Source organism: Labrus bergylta, chromosome 4 (assembly GCF_963930695.1).
Source record: "Labrus bergylta chromosome 4, fLabBer1.1, whole genome shotgun sequence".
In the NCBI taxonomy this organism is placed as follows: domain Eukaryota; kingdom Metazoa; phylum Chordata; class Actinopteri; order Labriformes; family Labridae; genus Labrus; species Labrus bergylta.
Genome location: NC_089198.1, coordinates 20277037 through 20303315, shown reverse-complemented (window position 1 = coordinate 20303315; position 26279 = coordinate 20277037). Strand labels below are relative to the sequence as shown.

The window sequence follows — 26279 nt, the reverse complement described above, 5'->3', positions numbered from 1 at the left end:
TTGGTTAAGGTGTATTCATCTCTGTACAAACACCTGAGAGCACACACACATTCACACAGGTCTGTTTCAACCTGTCTGTGCACACAGCATAAAGCGGTGGCAGATCAATGTTGCAGGGAACGAGAAGCTCCATAAAGCATGGCCTGCGGCTCAGACAATCAGCCCCGGCAACAACAGTTAATGTCAGCACCTCGTGAAATATGTCTCCCTAGGCCGTGGGGAGGGTTAATATCTCCCATGAGGAATGGTCCCCTCTGTGTCTAAGACAAGAGTAAGGTTAAGATCAGAGCAAGACTGAGAAATCAAATCAGCTCCTGAAAGCGAGGTGGCCGGTATTGATGCAGCAGTGAAAAATACCTCCCATCAGACACTGTGCGAGAAGAGTGCTGAGAGCAGTGGACCTGTGAGAAATATACGCATCCTTTGACAAAACAGATGCTGCACCATGGAGATGAATATTACATTTTTTCCCTAGGTGAAATATTACAAGGTTAGGCTGTGTGTAAGCATGAAAAGATAAAGCATAAGAGACGAAAAAGCAGTAGCATGACAAAATAAACCGTGACGTGAATGCATAACCACACATTCATATACAAGTCAAGGTAAGAATCTATGTGATCCCTTTTTCTTGTACTTTGAGGTATGAGTTGTAACCCATTCGGGGTGGGGGGTGGGGGGGGGGGGGGGGGGTCTGTAGCACTGGTCTGTAGACAACCTGGGTTAGCAGGTGGCTTTTTGGCCCAGAATGTGTCACAGCTAGACAAAGGAACCTGAGGATGTCTCAATTAGCACACGAGCGCAGTGAAGCTAAGCACATCCATAGCCGCAGGGGAGTAAAATAAGGGTAACCATGAAGACAGATCGTCTGGAGTAGCAGCTAGCTAGTGGATAACAAGACACAGACAGTGACAGTGACAAGTAAAACTGCTTCACATGGAGCTACACGGATCATGGAACTAGTCGAGCTGAATTAGAGACATGACAAGAGGGCTCTAAGTAGCAGAATTAGCATCTTTTTTTGATTTGCGCAACATAGGCCCTGAATCAGCCAGAATAGTTTACAACCCATTCAGACAAAAAAAAAAATCATATACACAATGGAGTTCAAAATTACTTAAAGGTACAGACTCAGGTCTTATCCTTCAATTCTTCCCCTCTAACAGAGATTTACATTTCCCCTGTGTGGATATCTGTTAATAGAAATGTACGTATTTTGTTGTGCCAAAGGACAGTGAGTGATACGTTCATTAAACATGGCTGGTCATGGAGAATGTTGAAATAATTAGCATAGCTTTTACAATAACACAAAATGTCATCCGAGTGATAATGCCATGCCACTGGAGCCTCTCTGAATGAAGCCATTTTTAGATGAAGAGTCATCAAAAGTCTTTAGAGGGAACTCAATAGCATTCTGCTTTATGAGAAAAATAACTACGGACAAAAATTATGGATCTATGTAAAGTGGTAATTCAAAGCTAGGTACAGAGTTAGGAGTAAATGAAGGAGAAGACAAAACGTCTCTATTGTATTGAAATCATCCAAGTCAAGCCCTGTTTGGTATAATATGAAAGAAGTACAGACTTCCACCAGTTGTTCAATTTCATATCCATAATTTGTCTGTCAGGCTGTTTGCCTGTCCTCCCCAGCACAGAATCAGCACTGTGTTGAATTTATGCAGATTGGAAGAGGACTTCACTCGGATGGGAAAAAAATGAGACAGAAAGAAAAGTGAGAGAGGATTGAAACAAAAGACTGTTACAAACAGTATTCTTTCTTACTCTCTCAATCATTCATTCTCTGTTCCTCCCCTGCAAATCGTTCTGAAACATTTATGTTGATATTTCCATGAGCTGCGCCCTGCTTTGTCCTCTAGCTCCTTTAAGAGTGAATTGCTCTGTATCCTAATTCATATTGTAGCATTCCCCTCCTTTCCTCTGTAATTCTATCTGCGATGCATTCGGCCTTAATGAGACAACCGCTCCTATTTATAGCTATGTATCGCTACTTAAAGGGCCCTGTGACTGAGGATGTTTACCCCAGGCTGTTACACAGCTTGAGTGAAAACTTTATAGGAAGAAGCGGATCTCTTTCTGTTTGTGTATGTGTACTCAAAATATATTCCAACGAAGTCTGTGTTTGCTGCCATCTTAGAAGAAACATGGCATGAATCCTTGCTATGTTTGAGTTGAATAAGCTACGAAACGTAGGTGCTGAAAGGTGATGAAAGAGCAGAAGGGAGGCTGAGTTTACAGCAGAGAAGAGCAGAGACCAAAGGCGCTTGGAAAAAAAAAACGCTGAGACGTTTATATGACAGAAAAAGTGATCTCAACATTCAGATTCAGTCTGTCTTTGTGGTACCATAATAATTCCTCCCTTACGTCGCTCCGGGCTGCACCAGTTGCTGTGTCCTTAACTTTTTCTGGCCTGTTTTAATCCCTGGGGAATGGGAGTGGAGGAAGTAGGCCACGCGCCACATAGCTCACTCTGGAGGCGAGGAGTCTGGATTGGCTCACTGTGTAACACATGGGGGAGAGGTTGCTCATATATCCTTACTAATTACAGGGGAGAGACAGGCACAGAGAGAGAGACTTATGCATGATGGCTGCGGGCAACATATACTGTACAGAAGGTATACAGGTACAGGGAGCATATTGTGAAGGTGAATCAAGGACAAGTCAGAGAATAGGTGTTTAATTGCAGCACAGTTTTGTCATAGAGTCTCACCTGCAAATTGTGTATATGCATATGTGTACATTTGCTCATAGTTTCCTGTTTTATGGCTATCAATTGAATTTTTGGGTGGCTTAGAAGTCATAGTTTGAGAATATTGGATTTTCCCCCTTCTTTTCAGATAAATCATCTTTACATGGTCCTTATTTTCAGCCATTCATCTGTTGAGTCTTATTACTGTTTCTAGGGTGACGGCCCCTCTCTCACAGCCCCTCGGTTCACCGCAGCTCCAAGGTTACAGAGGAAGTTGTCAACATGGACTTCCAATTAGCACCACGGAGAAGTTACACACTGTTTCATGTCTGCTTTGCCCGGCCTGTGATCCCCAGCATTAATCCTGAAGGATGGATGATATAACACACACTAGGTTAATGGCTGTCTGTTCTTAATAAGTATTTCACTAACATCACCATGTGTTTTTTTTTTTGTTTTTCTAACTCCCCTTCCAACGCCTCTGAGTGAATCTCGCAGCTTTCCTAACATCCCCCCTATATCCCCTTATTCCCAGTCTTTTCCTCCACTCATCCCAGCAGACTCCCTTCTCTTACTCCCTCTCTCTCACTAAAAAGAAACAGTCTGACTCAAACTGAGTCATCTCGGGCTAATGCGTGATAGGGCAAGGCCAGAGGGAGTGGAGAAAAGAGGGCAGGAGTGGAGATCTGACTCATGTCTCATATGACTTGAGATTAAGCCTGGGAATGTGGTTATTGCTTTTCTCTGTCACCTCACTTGATTCTGTTTTCACTTTGCTTCTGGCAACAATCACTTAATTCTGTTGATCTCATTTTATACATCAGGGATCTTTTAACTAACTTAAGCCATTTAAGTATTTCTTTATGCAGCTCCATTAACTGTTAACTTTGTCAAAATAAGTTACTTTTCCTTCACTTGTTTTTGTGGCTCACTTTTGTGGATCAATAATTGGTTTATACTTTTATGATCCTTGTGGGGAAATGAAGGAAGCTACACCCATAAATAGTTACTGAATGCTGCCAAGGAAAAAAGGCAAGAAGCGGAAAACAGTGAAGGTTATTAAAAAGTTTAAAAAAAAAATCAATTTCAACTGATGAAATGATTCCTTTAAACTGTGAAAGTGTAGATGACAATAGTGAAATATGGTAATACATGTATTTAAATAACAAGGATACAAATCTGAGATTTACACATTAATGGAACCATAAAGGACAAAAAGAAGCTGCTGTAGTAAATGATTATACTTACCAAGGCTATTATCTGTTAATCGATCACATTGAAGTTAAAATATGCCAACCAGACTTCACTTGGACAAAACGACTGAAATAACTTGAAGTAAGAGTTTCAAAGCTTCTTTGATTTATTTTCCCACCTGAATCCTTTTGTTGTCCTATTTGCACTGTATATTTGTTAAAAGCTGGATTTAACTGTGTCTTTGCTGTTGGAAGAACAGTTTCCAGGAAAAGCATGAAGCTGGCCCAGATGTCAGCTTAGAGGAGCTTTGTATGCGTAGCTGGGCTTGTTCCACCTCTCTCTTTCTCTGTCACATACACACACACACACACACACACGCACACGCACACGCACACGCACACGCACACGCACACACACACACACACACACACACACACACACACACACACACACACACTCACGCACACGCACACATGCATGAATTCTCCCTCTCTCTCTCTCTGTCTCTCTCTCTGTTACACAGACACACACACACACACATGCGCAAATTCTCTCTCTCTGTCTTTCTCACACACTTCCTGAGGTTTTGTATGCATAGCTGTACTCTCTTGTGAACAGAGCTTACTGGTATTAACCCAGTTTCACTTTTCACGCACCAAGGCCCTTTCCTGGGGGAGCAGCCTTGTGGGAGAGAGAGAGAGGGAAATAGAAGAGGTGGGAAGGGTAGAGTGAGGGACTCTGAATACTTGTATGAATGTCAGGCCCTTTTCATCGCATTTAAAACAAATCGAGAATTCTCCCAAAGTGGTTTCCAAGGAAACTGTGCTCAAGGAAAGTCTGGTGCAAAAAAAAAAAAAAGGTCTCCATGGGAGGTGACCTCCCACGTTTGACCACTGTCATTGTCTGGCAGAAGACATTTCTGTCTTCACATTACACTTTGGTAAAATGTACGTTATCCTGTACATTAGCATCAGTGCTTCTTATAGTTAAAGGGGTCAAGTGGACATTTTTTACATCATGTATGCTTGGTGAAACGGTCATTTTTCATCCAGGTGTCGGATGTTTATTTTTGTCTGACCCCAGGTGCAGCTGAGCCAGGAGTGCATGCGGGCCATGATGAGGATGACTTATTGCCCCCACTGCCGCAGCATGGCCTCTGCCAGACCTTGTGCCAACTACTGCAGCAACGTCATGAAGGGCTGTCTGGCAAACCAGGCTGACCTCAACACAGAGTGGAGGCATCTGGCAGGTGGGCAGCACACACACACACATCCACACGTGCATCCGATTTAGCCATATGCTTTCTCAAATGTTCAACCAGCACATGGTGCTACCCTGTGCTCTGAATATTTCAGGTTTTATTTTAGCCAATGCACTTCTTATTAACCCTCTAACACTTTCTGAATGCTGACTGTGTTTCCTGTCTTTGTAGAAACTATGATGCAGGTAGCTGGACGCTTTGATGGCCCGTCTGGTGTGGAGACTGTGGTCGTCTCTCTTCCCTCTCGCATATCAGAAGCCATGTATACCATGATGGAGAATATAGAGACCATCAACAGCAAGGTCAGAGCATACATCGGTTCATACATACAGTTGAATAAACTAGACAAACTGTTTTACTAAGAACGAATATGACTAATAGATCATTAAAACAACATTGAATTGATTTGTGCACTGAACAAAAGTGCTGCAAGCATAAATTAAAAAACCTAATGTGTCCTTTTGTCAATTATTTTATCAGCACTGACCAAACAAAATCTGTATATATATATATATATATATATATATATATATATATATATATATATATATATATATATATATATATTTTTTTTTTTTTTTTTTTTTTTTAATTGTTCCGTACATGTCAAAACACACAACAGAAAAGGACAAAGAAAAAAAAAACAATTCACACTTTATCCCATGTACGGAAAGGAGCAGGGATAAGAATAATTTTTGTTTTGCCTGCCCCTTACTCAAAAAGCAACAATAAATGTCTGGGTGGTCTGTCCAAATTACAATCAATGAATGAATATCATGCCAACATAAAACAAATCTGACAATTCAGTCTTTACTTCCTCAGAAAGTAGAAGGAAAAAACATCATTCGCTGAAAATGTAAATATGGAGTTGAGAATACGGCTTGCTGTGTTATTTCGTCAAAAAACTTGTAATACAAAATAGTTAAATTATTAGCTGCAGAATCTCATATCACTGTGACTATGCACTAATGGATTATGTTACACTATCTTCCACTGAGAGAACAATAATGTACTGTGAGATGACATGTTAGTGGAAGATCATATCTTTGTCACATTTTTCTCAAGTCATTGCAGAACAATTAAAAGTTTTGAAAAGATTCACTTTCTTTCAAAACATCAGCCGGTCCATGAGCTTCATGGCACACGCTGTAACCCTCTGGTTTGACTTAAATAAGTGCAGTCTCCTTTTCTCTTCTTGTGGGGAGTCAGTAAAAGTTCAACTTGAAAACATATCTCTATGAAAGTGTATATTTTTGAAATTCTGTGCTAAATGTAGTCAGTCAGCTGTCAGTCAAATCAGTTCAAAGCACACCCACATAATCCCTCTGAAGCAGATTAGCTGCTTGTTGCGTATTTGGTCATGAATATTTTATGTTATAGACAAATAATACAGATTTGAAACCAGCCTTTCTGAGCTTTAAAGTGTTCATATCATCTGGTTCAGCAAAGGAATAGAAGCAAGGAAGTCAAGAATGTTTAATGTGTAAACAGATCTCAGGTCTTTGTATGCGCCTTATTTACTTACCATTTATTAGTTTGTACAATTAACACCTTTTGCACCATTAGATAATGTATTTGCAAAGCCTAACACACCTAGTTTAAAATAAAACAGCTTGTGAGTCATGACAGAACCTGCAAGCCAAGCATTTACTTCACTCTTTATTGGTGTTCGAGCCAGAGTTTTATTTGATCCTTAAAGTTGTTTGGTTAAGGTGGAAAAAAGTGCAGACGGTGAGAGAACAGACAAGGCTTCCTCTGTGTCGGTTTGCTGTTAAAGAGCTTGGCTGGCTTTATGTGAACCATGCCTGCCTCGAACCTGCTTCAGAACGATGATGACATGCAGCTTCGACTTCTGATCTTCGTCTGCAGAGTGACGAGCTGTGCTGATCCCATAGAAGTCAATGGTGTCTGTGGTATAATATCAGGGTCGACAGTGTAGGATAGATTATCCCCTATTTACATAATCTGTTAACATCAAAGCATATGTTTAGTTATGTCATTTTTATCCACAAAGACTCAGCAGATACAGAGAGAGAAACTGCAGTATGCATAATTAAAAGTGCTGTAGGGCTATGTAGCACCATGTGCTGCAAAAACAAGAGTCAACACCATATTATTTATGTGCATTATTTAATGTGCTGTGCACCAAACAACTCGTACATGTTCTGCTGACGGACACGAGTGCAAGCTTAAGACAGGATTATTTTATAGTTTCAGATAAAGGTTCAAAGGCTTGAGGCTCCTCTAAGCAGGACAGATTGGATGACAGATTGACTGCAGTCTAACTGTATTCCCTGGGCTCCATTTATAAAATGTAAGCCTCGTAGGGACGAGTAGTGCCTTCTGAGCTGTGGCTCATTTGCTGCAGCAATGCAGTGATTGACTCTTGGGGTCAAGCAGTTCCACTTGTCACTGTTGGTTTTCTAAGGTAGAGATTTGTGTGCAGTAATATGCTTAAGGCTTCTCTGTGTGCTTATAGACTTACAATTTCACCAGCCAATGCAGAATGTTTTCTTGCTGATGCAGTTTGAGAATGGGTCTTTGAGAATTTATTTACAGAGCTCGGTCAAGTGTGAGATTTTAGTCTTGTTTGTTTACACTTACACCTATAAAGAGTGTTAGTATAAAATACACATGCTATGAAGATGAGGTTTATAGAGGGAGTCTGAAGCCTTATAAGGTAAGTTACCAGTTGTTGAGAAAGAACTTTGGGATCTGTTTGGATCCTTGCAGTGATTGGGAAGCTGATTGAAATTAAAACATTTTTAAGTAGAGAACTGGTTTGTCCTTTTGGTGACCTCTCCTCCTCTCTACATTCTGTTTCACGAGTGTTCTCCTCTCCCTCCTGCCCCAGTTGTTCCAGGCATGTGGCAACCTCAGAGAAGGAGCAACCAGCAGCACAGGAGTCGATGAAATCCTGAAGAGAGGAAAGGTCACAGTGGAGGACAAACTGGCATCCAGCTCCAGCAAAATGGGCAGACTGGTTAGTATTTACCTCAAATGTATCCTTGTTATTGCTCTCTGATGATCTAATAAGTGGTGCTTTATGATGCAGGAACCATTGCTCAACATGGTTTGTTAAACTGCTTTAGCTGCTCATTTCCCCTTTCCACAGACCTCTATGGGGTGATTGGGTTTGAATGAATGCTTGGGTGCATGGATGGGTCAGATAAATGAGCCCTGCATTCAGTTATTGAAGACACAGGACTTTTTCTGACTTTCCCGTTTGAATGATCACTCATGATGTTACACAAAGTTTAAAAGCTTCTGAATCTGCTCTTGTCAAACTCTTTCCCAGGTGTCTGATGTGACAATAAGACTGAGGGACATGCAGCCGTACTGGGTTTCTCTCCCGAGTGTCCTCTGCAGCGACAGAGTGGCCACAGGAACAGGGGCTGAGGACAAATGCTGGAACGGCATGAGCCGTGCCAGGTAGGGAACATCAACCTACACAGAAATGCCTTTCAAAATAAAATAGTTGACATGCTTACAATCAAGTACAATACAACTGGTATGATCTTCATATTTAAGCAAATAAGCATTGAAATAATACATTTCATAATATCTCACTTCAGATGAACAGGAGTAAAGGCTGCAGATGTTCTTTGAACATGAAATAGATATTGCAGTGTCCATCATGCAGTTTTAATATGTGACGCATTAAGAAACCCTGCTAGTGGTACAAATCTCCAGACAGATGCTATCGAACTACTCAAGTAGAAGAGATGGCTTCATGAAAGGAGCAGCAGCTGAATGCACAGAACAAAAAGTGGGGGGATGTTTATGCTTCTTTCATTTATTGAATTCAGATCATTGAACGTTAAACTCTTTAATCTGGCTTTTAATTAGAATGGATTAAAGTCATTTACTTCATTATGAAATGCTCACTTTTTGTATTTAAGTTGTAAAATCTTTTTTTTTTCTTATCTTTTACATGTAATTAAAAAGCTTTTTAATGTTTTTTTATATATGTTTTTCCTGTTAATAATGTTACAGTCCACCATTTTCTGCTTTGTCACCTAATGAAGTCTTTCAAGCAACTGATTTCACAGCATTCTGACAAATAAGGGAAATTCAGTGTTATAGTTTACAATCTTTGCTGCCATTACCTGCAGCGGAGACTGTTTGTTCAAAACTGCATAGCATCCAATGATCTGTAAAGAGATGATCAGGATTCAAGCACAAGTGTTCATGTGTGGCAGGTACCTTCCAGAGGTGATCGGTGATGGCCTCGCCAGTCAGATCAACAACCCTGAGGTGGAAATCGACATCACCAAGCCAGACATGACGATACGGCAACAGATAATGCAGCTGAAGATCATGACGCACCGCCTGAAGAACGCTCTCAACGGCCAGGATGTGGACTTTCAAGACACCAGTGAGTTCACTTTAACTTTTTATCAAAGCCAAGATTCTTGTGAACATTCAGCAGTGACTTCATCTCAGAGGATCCAGAGATGATTAAAAGCTTTTAAGAAGTCCTAGATTAAAGGACATAAACAACTCTGTTCTTCTGAGGAGGCAGCACATTTTCTGTCTTAGTTTAAGCCTCTCTAGCGGAATGGTGAATAGGTTTGAATGAAGATGAAGATATCAAAATGTTTTGCCTCCATCAAAGTGCCTTTAGGATTAAATTCAGGTCATATTTATTCCTCATAATGTCAGGAACTCTGGATCTCACTGTAGATATAATTCTCGTTGTTTTTTTTGTGCTTGCAACTCGACATCCAAACTCATATTTTGTATGTTGTGGTGAGATAAATATGTTGATTATTTGGCACAGTTTTCAGCAACACCATTTGTTTATTTTATGCATATCCTACAACTAATGTCCAACTTCTGTGTCTTAAGGTGATGACGTCAGCGGTTCAGGAAGTGGCTCGTGTGCCGACGAGATGTGTTCCCGGGGCCCACGCATCGTTGCCCCCTCCACTGACCGACCGGTACTCTACCCCTTCCTTCCTGAAAACAAGGAGGTGAAAGCCTCAGCCACTCGGAGCCTCCCCTGCGTCTCTATCTACCTGCTTCCACTTCTCATGTTGCTGCTGCGGCGATAATTGACCGGGGATTCTACCAACTGGGACTGAGTTTGGGACACGTTGAGGATGGGAGGTGGGGGGGCGGAGTTTGAAAGAGGGAGGAAGGAGGAGCTGGGGGCGTTAGTTACTTTGCCAAAACGAAAATAAGTCAAATGAAAACAGTAACAACAACAAAAAAAATCACTTGGATGGACTTCCTTTTGTTTTTTTGGAACAAAATGGAGTGTTCACAAATGTTTCGGTTTTGCTCTTTTCTTTTGTTTCTCGCTATATTATGACTAGAGCTGGTCTTTTTGCATTTTCTTATGTTTTTTTTTTTCCCCTGGTGTTTGGGTTCTCTGAGATTATATCTGTACCTAAGACATGTGTAAGACTATATTGTTAACAGTATGTTGGTGTTGACACCACGGGTAGAGGGAGAATGGAGCTTTGCAGTGGCACTTAGATTCATATATTTGTTATCTCAATCCTTAAAAAAAAAATAAAAAATCACTTGTATTAAGTAGAATTATTTATTTATTAATAACTAACAACAAACCCCACTCTCTGATAGTGATAGAAAAAGTGCACAAACCAAATGCCTAAAAGAAAAAGATTTTTTTTTAGAGGAGCATAATCTGTCAACACAACCCAGCAGACCTCTTAATATGATCACACTTACACGCTCTCTTACACTGAGGATGAGAGCCCTCCACGTCAGCACTTTTTGCAATATCATCCTGTAAACTGTATTAATAACCGTGGCCACATTCACATTGACATCATCATGTAATGCAGGAGTTACATGACCTGTCTGCTCCATCCATCCACTCACCCCTACATCGACGCCCTGCTGAGGCAGAGATCCCTCTTTCTCTCTCCCCTACGCCTTGCTGGCTGTGTGGGGATCAACTCAAGAGTTCAGTGTTTGCAAAACACACTCTAGGCCGGGCCCAGGTCTCAGATGACAGCAGCTTCCCACTATAGAGCTCTGCATGAGGCGCATGTAGGGGGGGGGGGGGGGGGGGGGGGGTCTGTTTAAGACTGTGCTCTCGCAGCAATGGATTGCAGTTGAGGATTTTGGAAAGGTGTAGAAGAACAGAAATGAACACAGACGCAGGAACACTGCTGTCATGCAGTGCTTTACTTTAGTTCTAATTCTCACAATAGAGCAAAAAATATACACGCATCATTCAGTGTGCTCCCTGCAAAGGCCCAGTGCTCCTGTGATTAGCATCATAATTGCAACGAGAAGTGTCATTATTTTTTGTCTAATTGCAGCAATGATCCATATCAGGATAGAAACCCACACCATGCACGTCTTTGAATTTTACTTCTATTTCCATGTCAGACACAAAAAGTGTATATATTTTTTTGTTTCCTAGAAAAAAATAGCTATCAAATGTTCTAACAGCCGGATCGCCGTACACTTAGTACTCTTACTTCATTCGTCATCTGTCATAATGTATCCATATCTGCCTTCCATTTTTTCTGCAGCTTTTCTATATTAGTGCCTCTTTCGTCCCACCCCCCTCCTCCACTCCCTCCACCTTTTCTCTCTGCCTCTCATCAGTTATAATGACCTTTAAAGCGTTCCTCCTGCTTCTACATGATGGCAAGGCAATATGACAATGACACAGTGCTTCATTACGTGTCAAACTTACTGTGGAATGATTGTGGGAACACAGTGTGAGGCTTTTCCTGATTAGAAGCTTGCTGCGGAGGAAAGGCGTACCTTTTTTTTTTTTTTTATTCATTTGAGAACGCAACATGCAGGACGGTGGGACGATGCTTCCGTGTGTGTTTGTGAATGAGTTTGAATGTGAGTCTTCAGTTGGAGGAAATGGGGTGGACTTTAGAGCCTTTACTATCTCCATTGGATGGTAAAGAAATGAAATGTATTGAAATGTAGGGGACTAACATCGTATGACAGACTGACGGGATATTAGCATAGCTCAGTGTTCAGATTTTCAACCTACTACTGTAATAATTCCTCGTCTGTGATGTATGTGACAGAGGAATTTGATATGGAGGACATAAATGGACATGCTTTTTTAAAGTACATCATTGCTTCAGTTCCACACTGGGACAATCCGCTATAACTCATCTTAGGTCCGTTTATAATACTGCAGATCCAATTTAACAGTTTGGGGGTCTGTCAAAGTTTCCAAAGCACATCTGTTAGAAACTTGATAACTGCTCTGAAGAAGGGGCAATTTAGAGTCAAATTTGTTACCCGACAGGATTTTTTTTATGATATTTTTCTGTTTGTTTTTTTTGACATGCTTTATTAATGAATGCTGTGTGTGTGTGTGTGTGTGTGTGTGCGTGTGTGTGTGTGTGTGTGCGCGCGCGCGTGTGTGTGTCTGTCTTCCTGTTAGTCCCTGGTAACAAAATCTGCCTGTGACTGCCTTTGACACTTTGTCTAGAGTTGGGGTCAAGATTGAAAAAGAAAACAGACACATGATGACATTAGATGTTCCATTCGGGACAAAAAAAAAAACACATTTTGAGCAAAGAACAATTAGCAAGAGCGCTAAGTGGGTCTTCTTCTTGGGACCCTTTAAAACAAAACTGACTCTGAATGTGAAGGTACACATTAAACCCTCTAAATGATGAAAAGTGACTCCAACTGTTATGGTGACATTCCAATTCAAAGACGACTTGTAACTCACAACTTCAGTTTCAATGACTGCCTGACAATGTCATCGGCTGAAATTTGCACAACCCCCCCTCCAAACCCCACCCTCCTTTCTCTCTCTCTCTCTCTCTCTCTCTCTCATCATTCACCTTTTGATCACATGAATTTGTTGCTCAAAGTCCCCAACCCCTTTTTATGAAACCTGCACTTTTATGAGGCCAATAAATGGCATTGTCTGCACAAAGACATCACAAGATAGTTGATCGATAACTTGAGTCAACACCTTCCAGAAATGACTATTGATTGGAGATGTGTGTATGCAGATAGAAACGGCCCAGCAAGACGTCTCCTATTCAGCTGTGGTCAAACAGTGTAAACACAAAGCCCCTGTGTGTGTGTGTGTTTGTGTGTGTGTGTGATGGCGAGGAGGACGTTCATTCAGAGTCTCTGATCTCTGATCAGTTTCTGCAGTTCAATCCTGCCGTCCTCATCAGGCGCCAAATATGCAAAGCTGATTATCCCACCATTTAAAGACAGCTTTACTCTACACTGAGTTGAACATGGGAGGAATTTCTTAAAGGTGCCAATTTAAGAGGAAATTAATTTTCTTGTTTTTATTTACTTTGGTTTTGTTGTTAACAGAAATCTATGGAGAGTTTGTGCTTATGGTTAAGAAAGAAGCCAGAAAGAGGTTGAAAAATACAAATGTCTCATTTGCTGTTGTACCTGAAATCTTGTGTCAATTATATACATTGTAAGATTTTCAACGTGCCTGTGTCCTGTGTCTTTAATGCTATATTATGTGTGAGTTTGTGTGTTTTTGATTAAGAAAATCCTATTTTCTATGCTGACATCTGGTAGATTTTTTTTTTCAAAAACTACATTTTCAAATCATTTCGCACATACGCAAACAACATGCTGATCTGTTTTATAAGAGAAAGGAAGAGTCTGCTTTCTTCAAATTCTCCATCTCATCTGCCAAAGTTGTTTCCCAGAGCGCACCGGGGCACACTGCCACCTAAAAAAAGGTCCGCTGCTCCAGAAATGATGTCAGAGGTGACAGCTGCTGTCTTGAAAAGCTGCCACATGTTTCGGAGCACACTAAGTGCTTTGTCTTGTTCGGTGTGTAGACAAAGGAAAGATCATCCCGCTCATGACGTTTTAACAAGGTGTACTTGACCATGATCCTATGGGAGGATGAAATACCAGGCTCAACATACAGCTCTGTTATATACAAAGTCCTTCAGATATGTAAATGGAAGGACTGTGTGGTTTTTAAGGCAGAGCTACACTCTTTCCACATCTGTCATGAAGTTACAAATTATAGGAGAGAGAAACGCAGGCAAATGCAGCAATGCCCCCCCCCCGAAATATGTAAAAATATAAGATTATGAATATTTAAATATGTCACAATAGGTCTCCATGCTGTACTCTCAGGCTCTAAACCATGCCAAAATATACAGAGACTATAGTTGAAGGTTGAACTTGTTCACACCAGCGCCTGTCAAGAGTCACAACACGAGGATTCAAAGACAAACTCGAGCTGTGTGGATATATTTTACAGTCCCTCCCTCAAATTATTTTGAATGACTAAAATGCTATTGTAGTCACCAATAGAGTGCATTTGTTTCCCAAGAGTAAGACACAGGTATTATTAATGTTGCTTGAATTAATAATACAGGAGGTCAGTGCTCTTCCCTTACTGTAGCTGCTGCACACATACAGAGATACACACACACACACACACATACACACACATCCTCAGTTATCGATTGTGTCTGAAGCGTTTCACCTCCTCTCTCTCTCACACACACACACACACACACACACACACACACACACACACACACACACACACACATCCATCGGCACAGGAGTCGCTCAGCCTTTTGGCTTTCAGCTCGTCCTGCTCAAAAGCACGTTTATGAGCGACTGCTCTGCAACCTTGGCTCGTCTCTGTATTGAAGAAATCAGCCCAACAGGTTGAAACGTTTGTTATTAAAAAAAAAAAAAAAAAAGCTCAGTACACCACCACAGGCTCCATCATATACTGTAACTAGTACCGTGCAGTTAATATCTCATGAAAGCCATTTATATATATATATATACGTTTCAAACATGTATGTAATGAATAGAGGAAAATGATTTGCTACATACAATTCTGAATACATTTCAGTGTTAGAGATGGGAAGATGAATAAGTTCATCTCTTGTGTTGAGGAGACAACAAGCTTTTGTCTCATTCTCTCCTTTTTTCAGCAGGGCAGTGCAATGCTTTCAATATCTTTAAAATCTACTCAAGGGAAAGTGAATGTTTGTAATGAATAATAATCATATTTGGACTATATCCACTCTATTTCAATCCAGCATGCAGAATGGGACATCAAAAAGTCAAGGTTTCAACCAGAGAGATATCCAAGATTGAACAAGTCTGTAAGTTTGGCTAAAATTACTCTGCTGCAGTCTATTCTCCTTCTGAACCTGCCTATATGGACACAAATGTGTACTGTGCACTTTTTCCTTTTGGCTTATTAGACATATTCTCTCACCTTTTTACTCTCTTTGATCTGCTTTGTAATTGAACAGAAGCCTCACGCTCCCTCTCTGTTCCTCTGTCCAGTACAGAGCTGTCCGTGTGTTGTACATCAGAAGTTATATATGAGATCAAGGGCTTCACATCATAGCCTGATGATGACTCAAAAATGAAATGGGTCAGACTATAAAAAAAAGTCCTTACAGACAGGGCTACCTGAAGTGTAAACAGTACAAATGCATATACTGCCACCTAGTGGAACAATGCTTTCATTACAACTTTAAATAAAAATTAGATCACCAAAAAAGCAATTAGGAGTGAGACAGATTGGTTCTTTAAGGAATTCAAACTGAAATGATGATTTTAAAAAAGGGCCAACTTGACCTGAAGAAAAATGCTTCAAAGGCATAAATAGCAATTTCTGCTTTTTCTTAAATTAAAAAAAAAATGTGTAAATGAACGTTCGCCTCATATGCAGGAGTTGAAACAGCAGTAATTGTACAACTTTATTGACAATAGAAAAAGTCCAAGACATTGCCTTGTTGGAAATGATCAAACTTTCTGAGTGAAATAAGAAGCAGTTATTTCCTACAGTTTAGTGTCAGTAAATATAACGACAGATAAAACTCTTGTGTCTGTCGGCCTCTGGTGGTTGAAGCTCTCACCTGCTATAAATATAAATATAAAGTGTCGGCCTATTTTTAGTCCGTTGTCCCACAGTAAAGTATATTACTTTTATCAAGCGTGCATACAACTGACCTCTGTAAATTCAGAGACTTTTGGGTTGTTTTGAAACATAGAGATATCTTTCACAGAATGTGTGTTGTCCTGTGTGTGTGTGTGTTGTTGTTCAGTTGGAACACTAAATATTACAAAAGTCAGAAAAACCTTAGACAGTAAAGCTTTGAAATATTGCCTTGGATTCGGATTCATCATTAGCAGACTGATGTCCATGTCTTCAAAATGTTTGCTTTATAGAAGTATCTATCAATATGTCTGTGCATGTTAAACAGTTATTTATATGAAAGACTTGATCACAGTTCTGTGGGAGGCTAAACCTAAACGCAACCTGCTGCAGTTATGACAATGTTGTTCCAAATTTGAGGGGAGGAAGAGCGATGAAGAAAAAATGGCTTGTCTTTGAGAGACAGAAAGATAAAGTGATGTGGCAATAATACCTTTAACCTCTAAGATATGTCTTTTTTTTTTTATTTCCCATCTCAATAGTTCAGGATAGCAACTTAACTCAGAGCAGACTTCATTGTAACCACTGGATGGCAATGTTTTATTGTCTGACCTGCTGTGGATGGCTATGTGTTGGATGGTGGCTCTTGAGCTAAAAAGCCATGTCACTGTTTAAAATAACAGCAATGTTTGAGATGATAAGTATTGAGTTAAATGCCAGAGCAAATTAAGATTTTCACTGTGCTATTAATACTTTTTGGCGGTTTTGTTTTTGGGTGGCCTTTTTTCGAAATACATCTAAAGAGAGGGCTACTATCATAAAACACACACACACACACACACACACACACACACACACACACACACACAAACACTCACTCACGCACACACACAACCTAAAGTGTAAGATATCACCTTTAAAACATTATCTCTAGTGTAGTGGTTGTTAGACTTAAGAGCCACATCTTTCTTCCCTGAAATATGTGTGGGAAACACAGTGAGATGACTTGCAAAGAACAATTTCTGCTGACAATGTCTCCCTTTTTTAAATAATTACTTTGGATTTTTTTCTCCAAGTAGGACCTAAAAGAGCCACAACTAGTCCCAAATGAGCCACATGTGGTTCGAGAGCTCCAGGTTGAGTATCACTGCTCTAGCGTGTAAAATTTGATACTTGTTTTTCAAAAAATCCAAATAACGAAACATTTCTTTAATAAACCATTATCATCGGGTTATGCTTTTTTTCCCCCCTGAATGATCTATGTCACTTAACAGAGGCAATGCAATAAAATATGTACTTTCTGCATTAAAAAATACTCATTGATTTCTTTGCCAGGGAGGTTCCACGAGGGCACCGACGCTAGCAAATTCTATTGACAATAAAAAAAAAAAAGAGGTTTATAGAAATGTAAAATGACTTTGTTTGTGGCAGAATTGTTTTTTGGCAAGTCACAAGATGGATGAAGGGCATGATAGTCTTTTCACATTTTGTTCATAATTGGTATGAACTTTTGGATCTGTTTCCCTTTATGTGTCGCCTATAGTAAATACATGAGGATTGAGGATTTCTGAAAATGCACTTTCAGCCTCCTGGTTTCCTCCTCGTTTCTGTCTCAACAAAAGTGTGAGCTTCATCATGGGTGTTGCTACGTCTAATTGCAGTGACCTATCTTAACCACTAGATGGCGCTGTTGTATCACCACCTGGCTGAACACAGCGGTAATTACAGTAAGTGTTGTTCAGCACTTCAAGATGTGGTTTCACTCACTGCTGGGAAGTGATTCCTTTCCTCATGCTGCACACACAAAGAGAAAATAACACAACACAAATAAACGCTATTGTGTCAACACACTTTTTCCAGCAGCTTGGAACGATTCCTCATGACACTTCATGAATCCTGCTGACATTTGAGTTACCCATGGGACATAAAAAGCCATCTTCTGTGACCTGAAACAATCCATAGTGACCTTTGACCCCTGAACTTCTCAGATGTCATGTCGCTCCTGGTGTGTGTGTGTGTGTGTGTCTGGAGTGGATGGGAGTGTTGAAGGGGGGCATCTTGCTGAACTTGTCACTCTGTCTGTCTGTCTGTCTGTCTGTCTGTCTGTCTGTCTGTCTGTCTGTCTGTCTGTCTGTCACTCTGTCTGTCTGTCTGTCTGTCTGTCTGTCTGTCTGTCTGTCTGTCTGTCTAGGAGTACAAAAGCAGTGGACGATTTCACCGTGTTAGGCCTCGAAGACAGCATCTACATATAAGATATCCTGTATCTGTTTTTTAGATATGCAAGATATTTACAAGAAAACTTGGAGCAGATGTCAAGTGTGATATTGATTAATGCTTACATTTCCGTGATTCAAAAATGTGGAAAATTAGTAGCACCAAGTCAGGGCTAAATTATGCTTCTTGTGCTACCTGTTGCATACAGAACATTTGAATTGTGAATGTCACATTAGTCTCGGAGTAAACTCCTCATTTAGCTCAAGCATATAAGTGCATGTGATCAGTTAGAGTGAATCTACTGTGAAGTGGACATCTGATGTCTTGTACTTTTAGTTAAAAATATTGAGAAAAAAAATCCCTGCACACTTGAATGAGTGACAGGTGCATCAGAGGTGGGAACAACTCAAAGACACTGAGAAAGGCTCCCGCACACTGTATGCTTTAAAGTTTTGGTCTGACCAACCTTCATCAGGCATAATTATCCATTATAATTATGAATGTATCTAGGTTAAGTGTGCTTGTATCATTGATCATATTTTGTAAATGCAGCGTTTATTTAGGAGTCTTTAGCTTTATGCAACAGCCTAGTCCAACCATGTTCAGTTGTGTTACAGATATATTTGTTACTGGCAGGAAAAAAATTGAGAAAACATGAGCTACCAGAAGCTTGAACTGACAATGACTATTAGAACAAACAAAAAGAAAGTAAAAGATATTACTTTTCTCAATACAACACATCCTCCAGCTCTCTCAACACAAGACACAATTTGATTGCATTTTCCAGTTTCTAGCAGCTCTTCCATTTCCTCGCTGTAATTAAGTGTGGTCAGACACTGTACCTCAACAGCCCTCTCCGAAATCAAACTGTTTTCAGTACAAATGCTGACACATTTCAACATGTCAATTCTGCCAGTTTCACCCAGTTTGAAAGCATGGCATAATCACACTCATGCATCTTTTATGAGGAGTGAGACTGGGATAGGACTCTCACCTCCATCCTTAACAGCAGTTGATCAGCTACATTTCCCAGCAACAATGGGATACAGAAGGATATATCCTCAGGGGAAGGGAGTGGAAGAGGCTTGGTGGATAATGCTGAAACTGCCCTGGTTGCTATACTGGCCTACACTGGGAATAAAGCATGATGTAACCTCTTTGGAATATGGGTTCTTGGTGACCCTGACCCACTAGTCATTCACATTGTGTCCTCACTCTGGACCGATAAGCCCTGTCAACACACACACACACACAGAAACACACACACACACCCTCACAAATGTATATTCGACAGGTCATCCATCAAGCCTTCAATGAGCTGAGGATCTGGGGAGTGTGGACTAAATGAGAAATCATTGACTGGGAAACTGTGTGGTAATGGGTTCTGATTCTGATGGGCTAAGGGGATAAGAGCACACTGAGCCACCTGCATTTTTTGGTCGCAGTCTAAAAATGAATGCAAAAGAAGAGAAAAAGACATACAGTACAAAATAAGGATGGAGTAAAACATGGAGTGAGAGAAGGGATTGCTTGGATGTTGCTCACTTTTCACTTGTGCTCATTGCTTTGAGCCACACAACACATAACAGTGATTAACAATTAGTAATGGTCAACGAGCCAATGCTGAGTGATGTTGTTCGGAGACTGTGTTTTACAGCTTTAATTACTAATATGACACACACATTCTGCGTGCAGCACAGGCGTCTGACATTTAGGATTTGACGTCGGCTTTTGTTGCATTTGTGTGCATGTGTGTGTATGTGTGTGTGCATGTGTCCCCTATCACAGAGCCTGTAACAGGCTGATAATGCTGCGAGCATCACCTGGCAGCTATGTTTATTGATCTGATGATGCATGCTGGGAGAAAAGATTGCTTTCAAAGGTCAATATTAATACCAGAAGGTCAACGTGTTAACTCTGCGCTATTGTTTGTTTGCATTGTGTGCATGACTGCGTAACAGTTGTGTAGATGTGTGCACATGTTAAATGAGGTCATTATCTAAATAATAAATGTCTGAGTGCATTGTTGTCCCTTAGCCAAGTATCATTTTGACTCCTTCAGTCGTGCAGGCAAAGGCTTTGAGCACCGCTGTTAGTATGTGTGTGTTCCTACATGAGCATTTTACATGTGAATGCAATGAAATTTAAAAAATAAAATGATTTTTTCAATATTATGGGGCACAACAATACAACAATGTATTCAAAAATAAAAAGCGATCACAAACTTCAATTCTCACCTGGCGGAGCAAGTAATAAGAAAGGACTATGTTAAATCAAAAAGCAAAACAAACATATGTTTAATCAAATGAAATCAGTCTCAGATAATCTGATGAATCTGACTTAAGGTAAGACACTAAAACTCTGAATCAGCTCCACCACAACTTCCACTGTTATTAATCTGTGTTCCTGTTTGTTTCCTTGCATTTTTTGGATCCTGTCTGCACGCTTCGAAGTTCATAGTGATGTGACTCATGTAGCATTTCATCCAAATCAATCAATCTTTATGTAGCACTTTACAAAAAGGGCAGATCAAGGCCTAACTCTTTTTTATATTTCTAATGAAGACCCAACATGAATCCACCATGAGCACAGCTCTTGGCAACATTAGGCAAATAAACAGCGGCAAGAAAAAAAATACCTTTTAGCCGGCAGAAACCTCGAGCAGAACCAGACTCATGTTTAACAGCCATCTGCCACAACACTGTTGGGCTGGGAAAGTGGGATAGGCAGAAAGAAAAGAGATGACTCGACTAACAATTAATATTATGAGCATGTCAAGTGGCAGTGTAGAGATAAACTTAATATATTTTGATAGTCAGTGGGTTTATATTTAAACAGTTTAAAGTGAGTTTTTTTAGTTTCTGTATTCTGTTCACCTACATTCACCATGCACCTCAAGTCTATTGGGTTGGCAGCAACAGTCTAAATAGCGTTAACCCTAAAACCTGATCAACTAAAAGCAAAACTTTGCTCATGGCCAGACACAAACAGGGAAAATAAGTGAAAAAAACGTGTACTTAGTTTTGATACATCAACCTTTTAGTCAAAGTTTGGTCTTTGCTTATTGCATAGCAATATATGATGGCCATGAACATGTTATTGCTTAAACGGTAGTTACATTTTTGAGGACTGTTTCCTCCCCTTTTTTTAATAATGTCAAGAACTCAATGTAGCGTAGCCTGATTGCTTATCATGATGATCATAAGACACAAGCTTCACAATTTTCAAGTGCTAACAATGAATATGCAAATCGACATAACTTAGAAAGAAAACATATTTGAATTTTAGTCGTGACCTTCCTCCATAGATTCTGTCAACTGAATTTTAGGGGCTTTAGCCAACCTCTGCATATGCTAGTATTTGGCCCTAACATGCTCACCACAGGATTGGGCAAAGTAATTATAGCAAACTACTAAAATAAAACAATCAGAATCCTTACTCATTCTAAAATTAAATTGTTCTATTTTTTACTACTGTACTTGAGTGCATCACTGCATGCAAAACTCGTGCCTGTTCTGATCAGACAGACGAAACAAATAGAAAATGTCAGGAGGAAATTGCCGGACGGACAGCTTCAGAATACACCAAACATCCTCGTCAGGTAAAACACTGTTCAGAGAAATTAATTACTTAACCAATAGCATAAGCACCGGAAATTAAACTGCAATTAAAAGTTAAACAACAACCGTTTTTTTTTTTTTAATCTGTCTAACATTTTATAGGCTATTAAATCAAACACTATAGATACTAAGGATAGTAGGCTAAGGAAGGCTACTGCTAGCAGGTGGCTAACAGAACAGGTCATGAAACCTACAGAATATATGGAAATGAATGAAAAATATTTTAAATGCATGTAGATAAATGTAAAAGGAAGTGGTTGTGTCCACTGTTTCACAGCTTTATATTAATAAAAATGTTATCTGACTAACAGAAGGTAACATTTGGTATTCTAACTGAAAAAAGGTAGGCTATGTATTCAAATTATTTCTGCGCTATCTGCGAAATTGTAGCCTTCTTACAATTGTGTATTGTAATAGTATTTACTTTGTTCCCTTATGTCCTCAATTATTCTATCATCTCCTAGTCCCACTAGGTTTCACAGATAATCTGTCTAGACTACAGCCAGTTCATCCATCTGTATGTTCTCTCCTCAGCTGTGTGTAAGTGCTGCCCTCTTTGTATTCAAATGCCGCCCTGCAGTTTCATTTGCTTGCTTTCTCCACAGGTCGTCCTATGACGGAGGATCAGTGTATGGCAGACAGAGGGCAGATTGATTTGACCTCTGCTTTTCTCTCTTTCTCCTCCGCCAGATGTTTATCCCGTTTAGTGTGACGGACTCAGGGATGCAGTGTGTTGTATGTGTGTGCGTCATGCCCATACATACGTGGCTGAACAAAGCAGCGGCCCTGACAGAGGCAGACTGAGGTTGATAGATTGTACTGAACTATCTGTCACAGGCCAGGGAGCAGAGAGAAAAAGACAGGTCCAGGGTGGGGGAGATGGAGGGATGCATTTTGATGGTGTCCCTGTGAAACAAACAAGTAGACGAGTGGGATAGGCTGTCTCTAGGAGCTTGACATAAAATGATGAGCTGTCAGGCTAGTTTTGTTTTTTCCTCATTAACAAGTCCACCTCCTTAATGTTGCTTTGTGGACAGAAAAAATACTTTATGAGGCTCTCTCCGGTACGCTAGCCCCATGATAACATGTTTGGGACTACAAAAAAAACAATTTACCATGTGTCAAATGTGGTTGATGTCAAGGCATCTCGTTGGAAGAAAGGTTGGTGCATGAAAAGAGAGATTCATTACACCAAAGGTTAATAGGATACAATCTTAAAGCCTGCAAGTGAATGGGAAACTGATTAAAACCCCAGTGAACCTCATGTGTGATTAGAGAGCCCTATTATAAGCAAATGAATGCATCTTAATCACCATGGCCATCAAGAGAAATAATTGATCAGTGAATTGTTAAAGTGTGTCATTTTGTTGATGTAGGATGTTGATTATTTGCACACTGTTTTGGTGCCATGTATTGATCCTGAAACCTCAGTATTTACTTCTGATGGGGTTCAGTTGGGCTGCATGGTGGTACAGTGGTAAACGCCTCACAGCAAGAAGGTTCCTCCTGGTTTAAATCTCATCAGACAGGGCCTTTTTTTTATACGAAGTTTGCATGTTCTTCCAGTGCATAAGTGAGTTCCCTGCCTCCCTAAGTCTACTCCAGCTTTTTAACACAGTCCAATTTGTGACTCTTAATTGTCTGAAGGTATGAATGTGTGTGTGACTGGTTGTTTGTCTTTATATGTCATCCCTGTGATTGTCGAGTGAACAGTACAGGGTGCATCCCACCTCTCCTCCAATGACAGCTGGGATTGGCTCCAGCTACTCCAATGGGATAAGCAGTATAGATAATGGATGGATGGTGTTAGGTTTTCTGCTTTACTTTGTCACTTTTCATTGGTGTTGGTAGCTTTACCTTCTGCCTTTGCATATTCTTCCACCTGTGTGACTATGTACCCCGCTCTTATTTTTCCCCCCTGTGCCTGGTTAGTCTCATAATGGGATTAATTACCCTCACCTACCTGGTGTTTTGAGTCTTTTTCTTCTCCTATTTCTCGGTTAGTTCGGGACCTTGTCTGTGTGCCTGTTTCCCATGTAGCAATGTACCTCATGGTCTGCTTATGGGTCCTCTCTCTTTTTGTGAAAGCCCACACATGATATTTGGATGGGTGGCACCTTTTTAAGAAATTGTGCGCCCGCTGCTGGATCGTTGTCTGCAACAGAAACCCTATGGCAGCTGACAGATCACAGAGTGACTTAGGAGAGGGATGCACCCATCTATTACCCATCAGTCTGTGTTCGAGTCAGCCGCATCACTCACGCACATTTGAGTGTGAGCACATTGATACACAAAGAGTAAACACAAGACGGAACCTCTTGCACATGAACTCGCAGTCAATATCACACACTTGACGAGGGCTTTAATGATGCTCTAACTCATTCAGTGCTGAGCAGAATCTTCTCATTGTGCTGTTGTGATTAATGGTAACTAAAGAGCTCGAGTCTTGAATAGAATGCATATGAGCTTCGACTTATTAATCAAACTGCAAAACAAATAATGCTTTCACTGCATCTCTGCAAGGAGAAACCGAGTGTAATCCCTCTTTCCTCTCTTTGACACATTCCCACGCAAAAACAAACATTTATTTAGTCTATTCTGTTCATGCTTCCAGGTTTAAAAAAATATATATATCTATTGGCTGTGTGTTGCTCAGTGACAGTGAAGTGGAATGAATGTCTCAGAGGTATGTGTGTGCTGATAGCAGGGAACAGGTACCATCAGTCTTGGCTTCATTGGCAGATTAATGAGAGAGCTGTATTTAGCTCCTGTCCTTTCTCTCTGCCTGACCTGCTGTCAGAGAGTCGGCCTGCTCTTGAAACTCTCTAAAATACTCTAATTTCTTGTCTTTGTTTCATGCAAAATCACAACTATAACCTTTAAACTTTTTTTAGATTAGATGCGATTTGTGAGAAGGCAGTACGATTTTTTTTCAACGTTACATCTACATTTTTAGAAGACATTTGTCTTTGGCGTCATACTTTGCATGCTGCACAGGCTTTGAGAAGTACACTTTATGCAAACTTAACCAACCACATGCACTCCTTTTTCCCTTCTCCTCTCTCGAGCCGTGACCCAGTAAGTTCAACGCTGGCTGGGACTAGTGAGTCCTGACCCTCTATTTGGGGGAACACTGGTCCAGAGCACATCTGTATTCAGCCATGGCTCTGCACTTGTTTTGTCAATGGCCGGCGCCCAGACTCCTGAAGATGGATGAAGCTAAAGCCTGGCCTAATAACCAGTCTCTCCCCGCAGGGGGGGTGTAGCACTGCACTCCTCTGTCACCTGGGTCCCTGCACTGTCTCCCTATTGACTTAGGCATTTCATTTTCATGCATTCATATTCATCAGCAGACAAACCTTTTCCAGTTTGCATGGTTTGTGGGAAACATCTTTCCTATACTGTATGTCTGTTCTTGCCTTTCTCATTCTGGTTCATTAGAATCATCCTCTGCTCTTCTTGCTGTCTGCTTTTTTTTTCAACTACACCTCTTATGAACTCCTGTATCCCATCAAAATAATGAGTATGCATTTGAGTAAACATCACTGTTTCCATTAAATGTAGAGAACAATGTTTTTTCATCTTAAAAGGTCATCCCTCTGTATCCTCTGTTCTTTACGTTGTATTCAGTGTGCAGGACAAGACACACACTGTTTTGTATTTTCTACCAGACTCCATTGAAAAACTGCGATTCTTCTCTTTTTTTCCAGTGACCAAATTGGAATCAGGAAACAGGAGACAGAAGACAAATGTAAAGGTCAAAGCACATTGGTCGTGGAGAGGTAGACACTTGATGTTTACAGGTCAAAAGCACATAACGTTAAGGTCAGCTCCCAGAATGTGTAGAATGGAAAAACCCTCAATCTCGTCAGAGGATACAGGAACAGAAAGATTGCCTTTTTATTTTGTCTTGAATCTAGCCCTAAATGGAGGAATGAAAGAAACAAAAAAAACTGGTTTCATTCTGCAGCACTCACAAGCTTACCCACACAGAAAAAGCCATGCCACAGAGAGAATAAGAGGCTCTCTACAATGTGTTGGGCTCAGTATTGGTATTGGACTAAGGCTCTTGAGCTGAAGTAGGCGAGTGCTTGTGTGGCTTTGTGTGGATCATTATCAGAGTGCTGTGTGGGAGAGCGACTGCACGCTTCCATGTTTTGTGTTATTGTACGCGTGCATTTGTCTGTGCCTGCATTGTGAGGGAGGATGTGCTCGAGCAGCAGCACTATTGTTCCTCTTCCTCCCCTCATGCTCTTCCTTCCTTCCTCTCTCTCCCCCCCCCCCCCCCTTAGGGTGTGGACAGCAAACAGAAACAGGGACAGATTGCTCGCTGCTGCTCCTGCGTTTGTGTTCGACCTGTGGAGTCATAGGTGAGGAGGACTGGGCCGCTGAAAAATAAGGCCAGGTGGCT

General features: G+C 40.6%; 1 protein-coding gene across 2 annotated transcripts in view; it reads left to right on the top strand.

Annotated features, from left to right (window-relative positions):
• gpc1b (glypican 1b) overlaps positions 1 to 13584 on the top strand; it is a 69134-nt gene extending 55550 nt beyond the window's left edge. For both annotated transcript variants that reach the window (XM_020649338.3, XM_020649337.3), the window contains 6 exons: positions 4981 to 5146; positions 5330 to 5460; positions 8013 to 8141; positions 8457 to 8590; positions 9361 to 9536; positions 10010 to 13584. In XM_020649338.3, coding sequence (XP_020504994.2) covers positions 4981 to 5146; positions 5330 to 5460; positions 8013 to 8141; positions 8457 to 8590; positions 9361 to 9536; positions 10010 to 10215 — 942 coding nt within the window. In that variant the 3' untranslated portion in view covers positions 10216 to 13584. The remainder of the gene's footprint in view (positions 1 to 4980; positions 5147 to 5329; positions 5461 to 8012; positions 8142 to 8456; positions 8591 to 9360; positions 9537 to 10009) is intronic.
• Positions 13585 to 26279: the final 12695 nt, after the last annotated feature.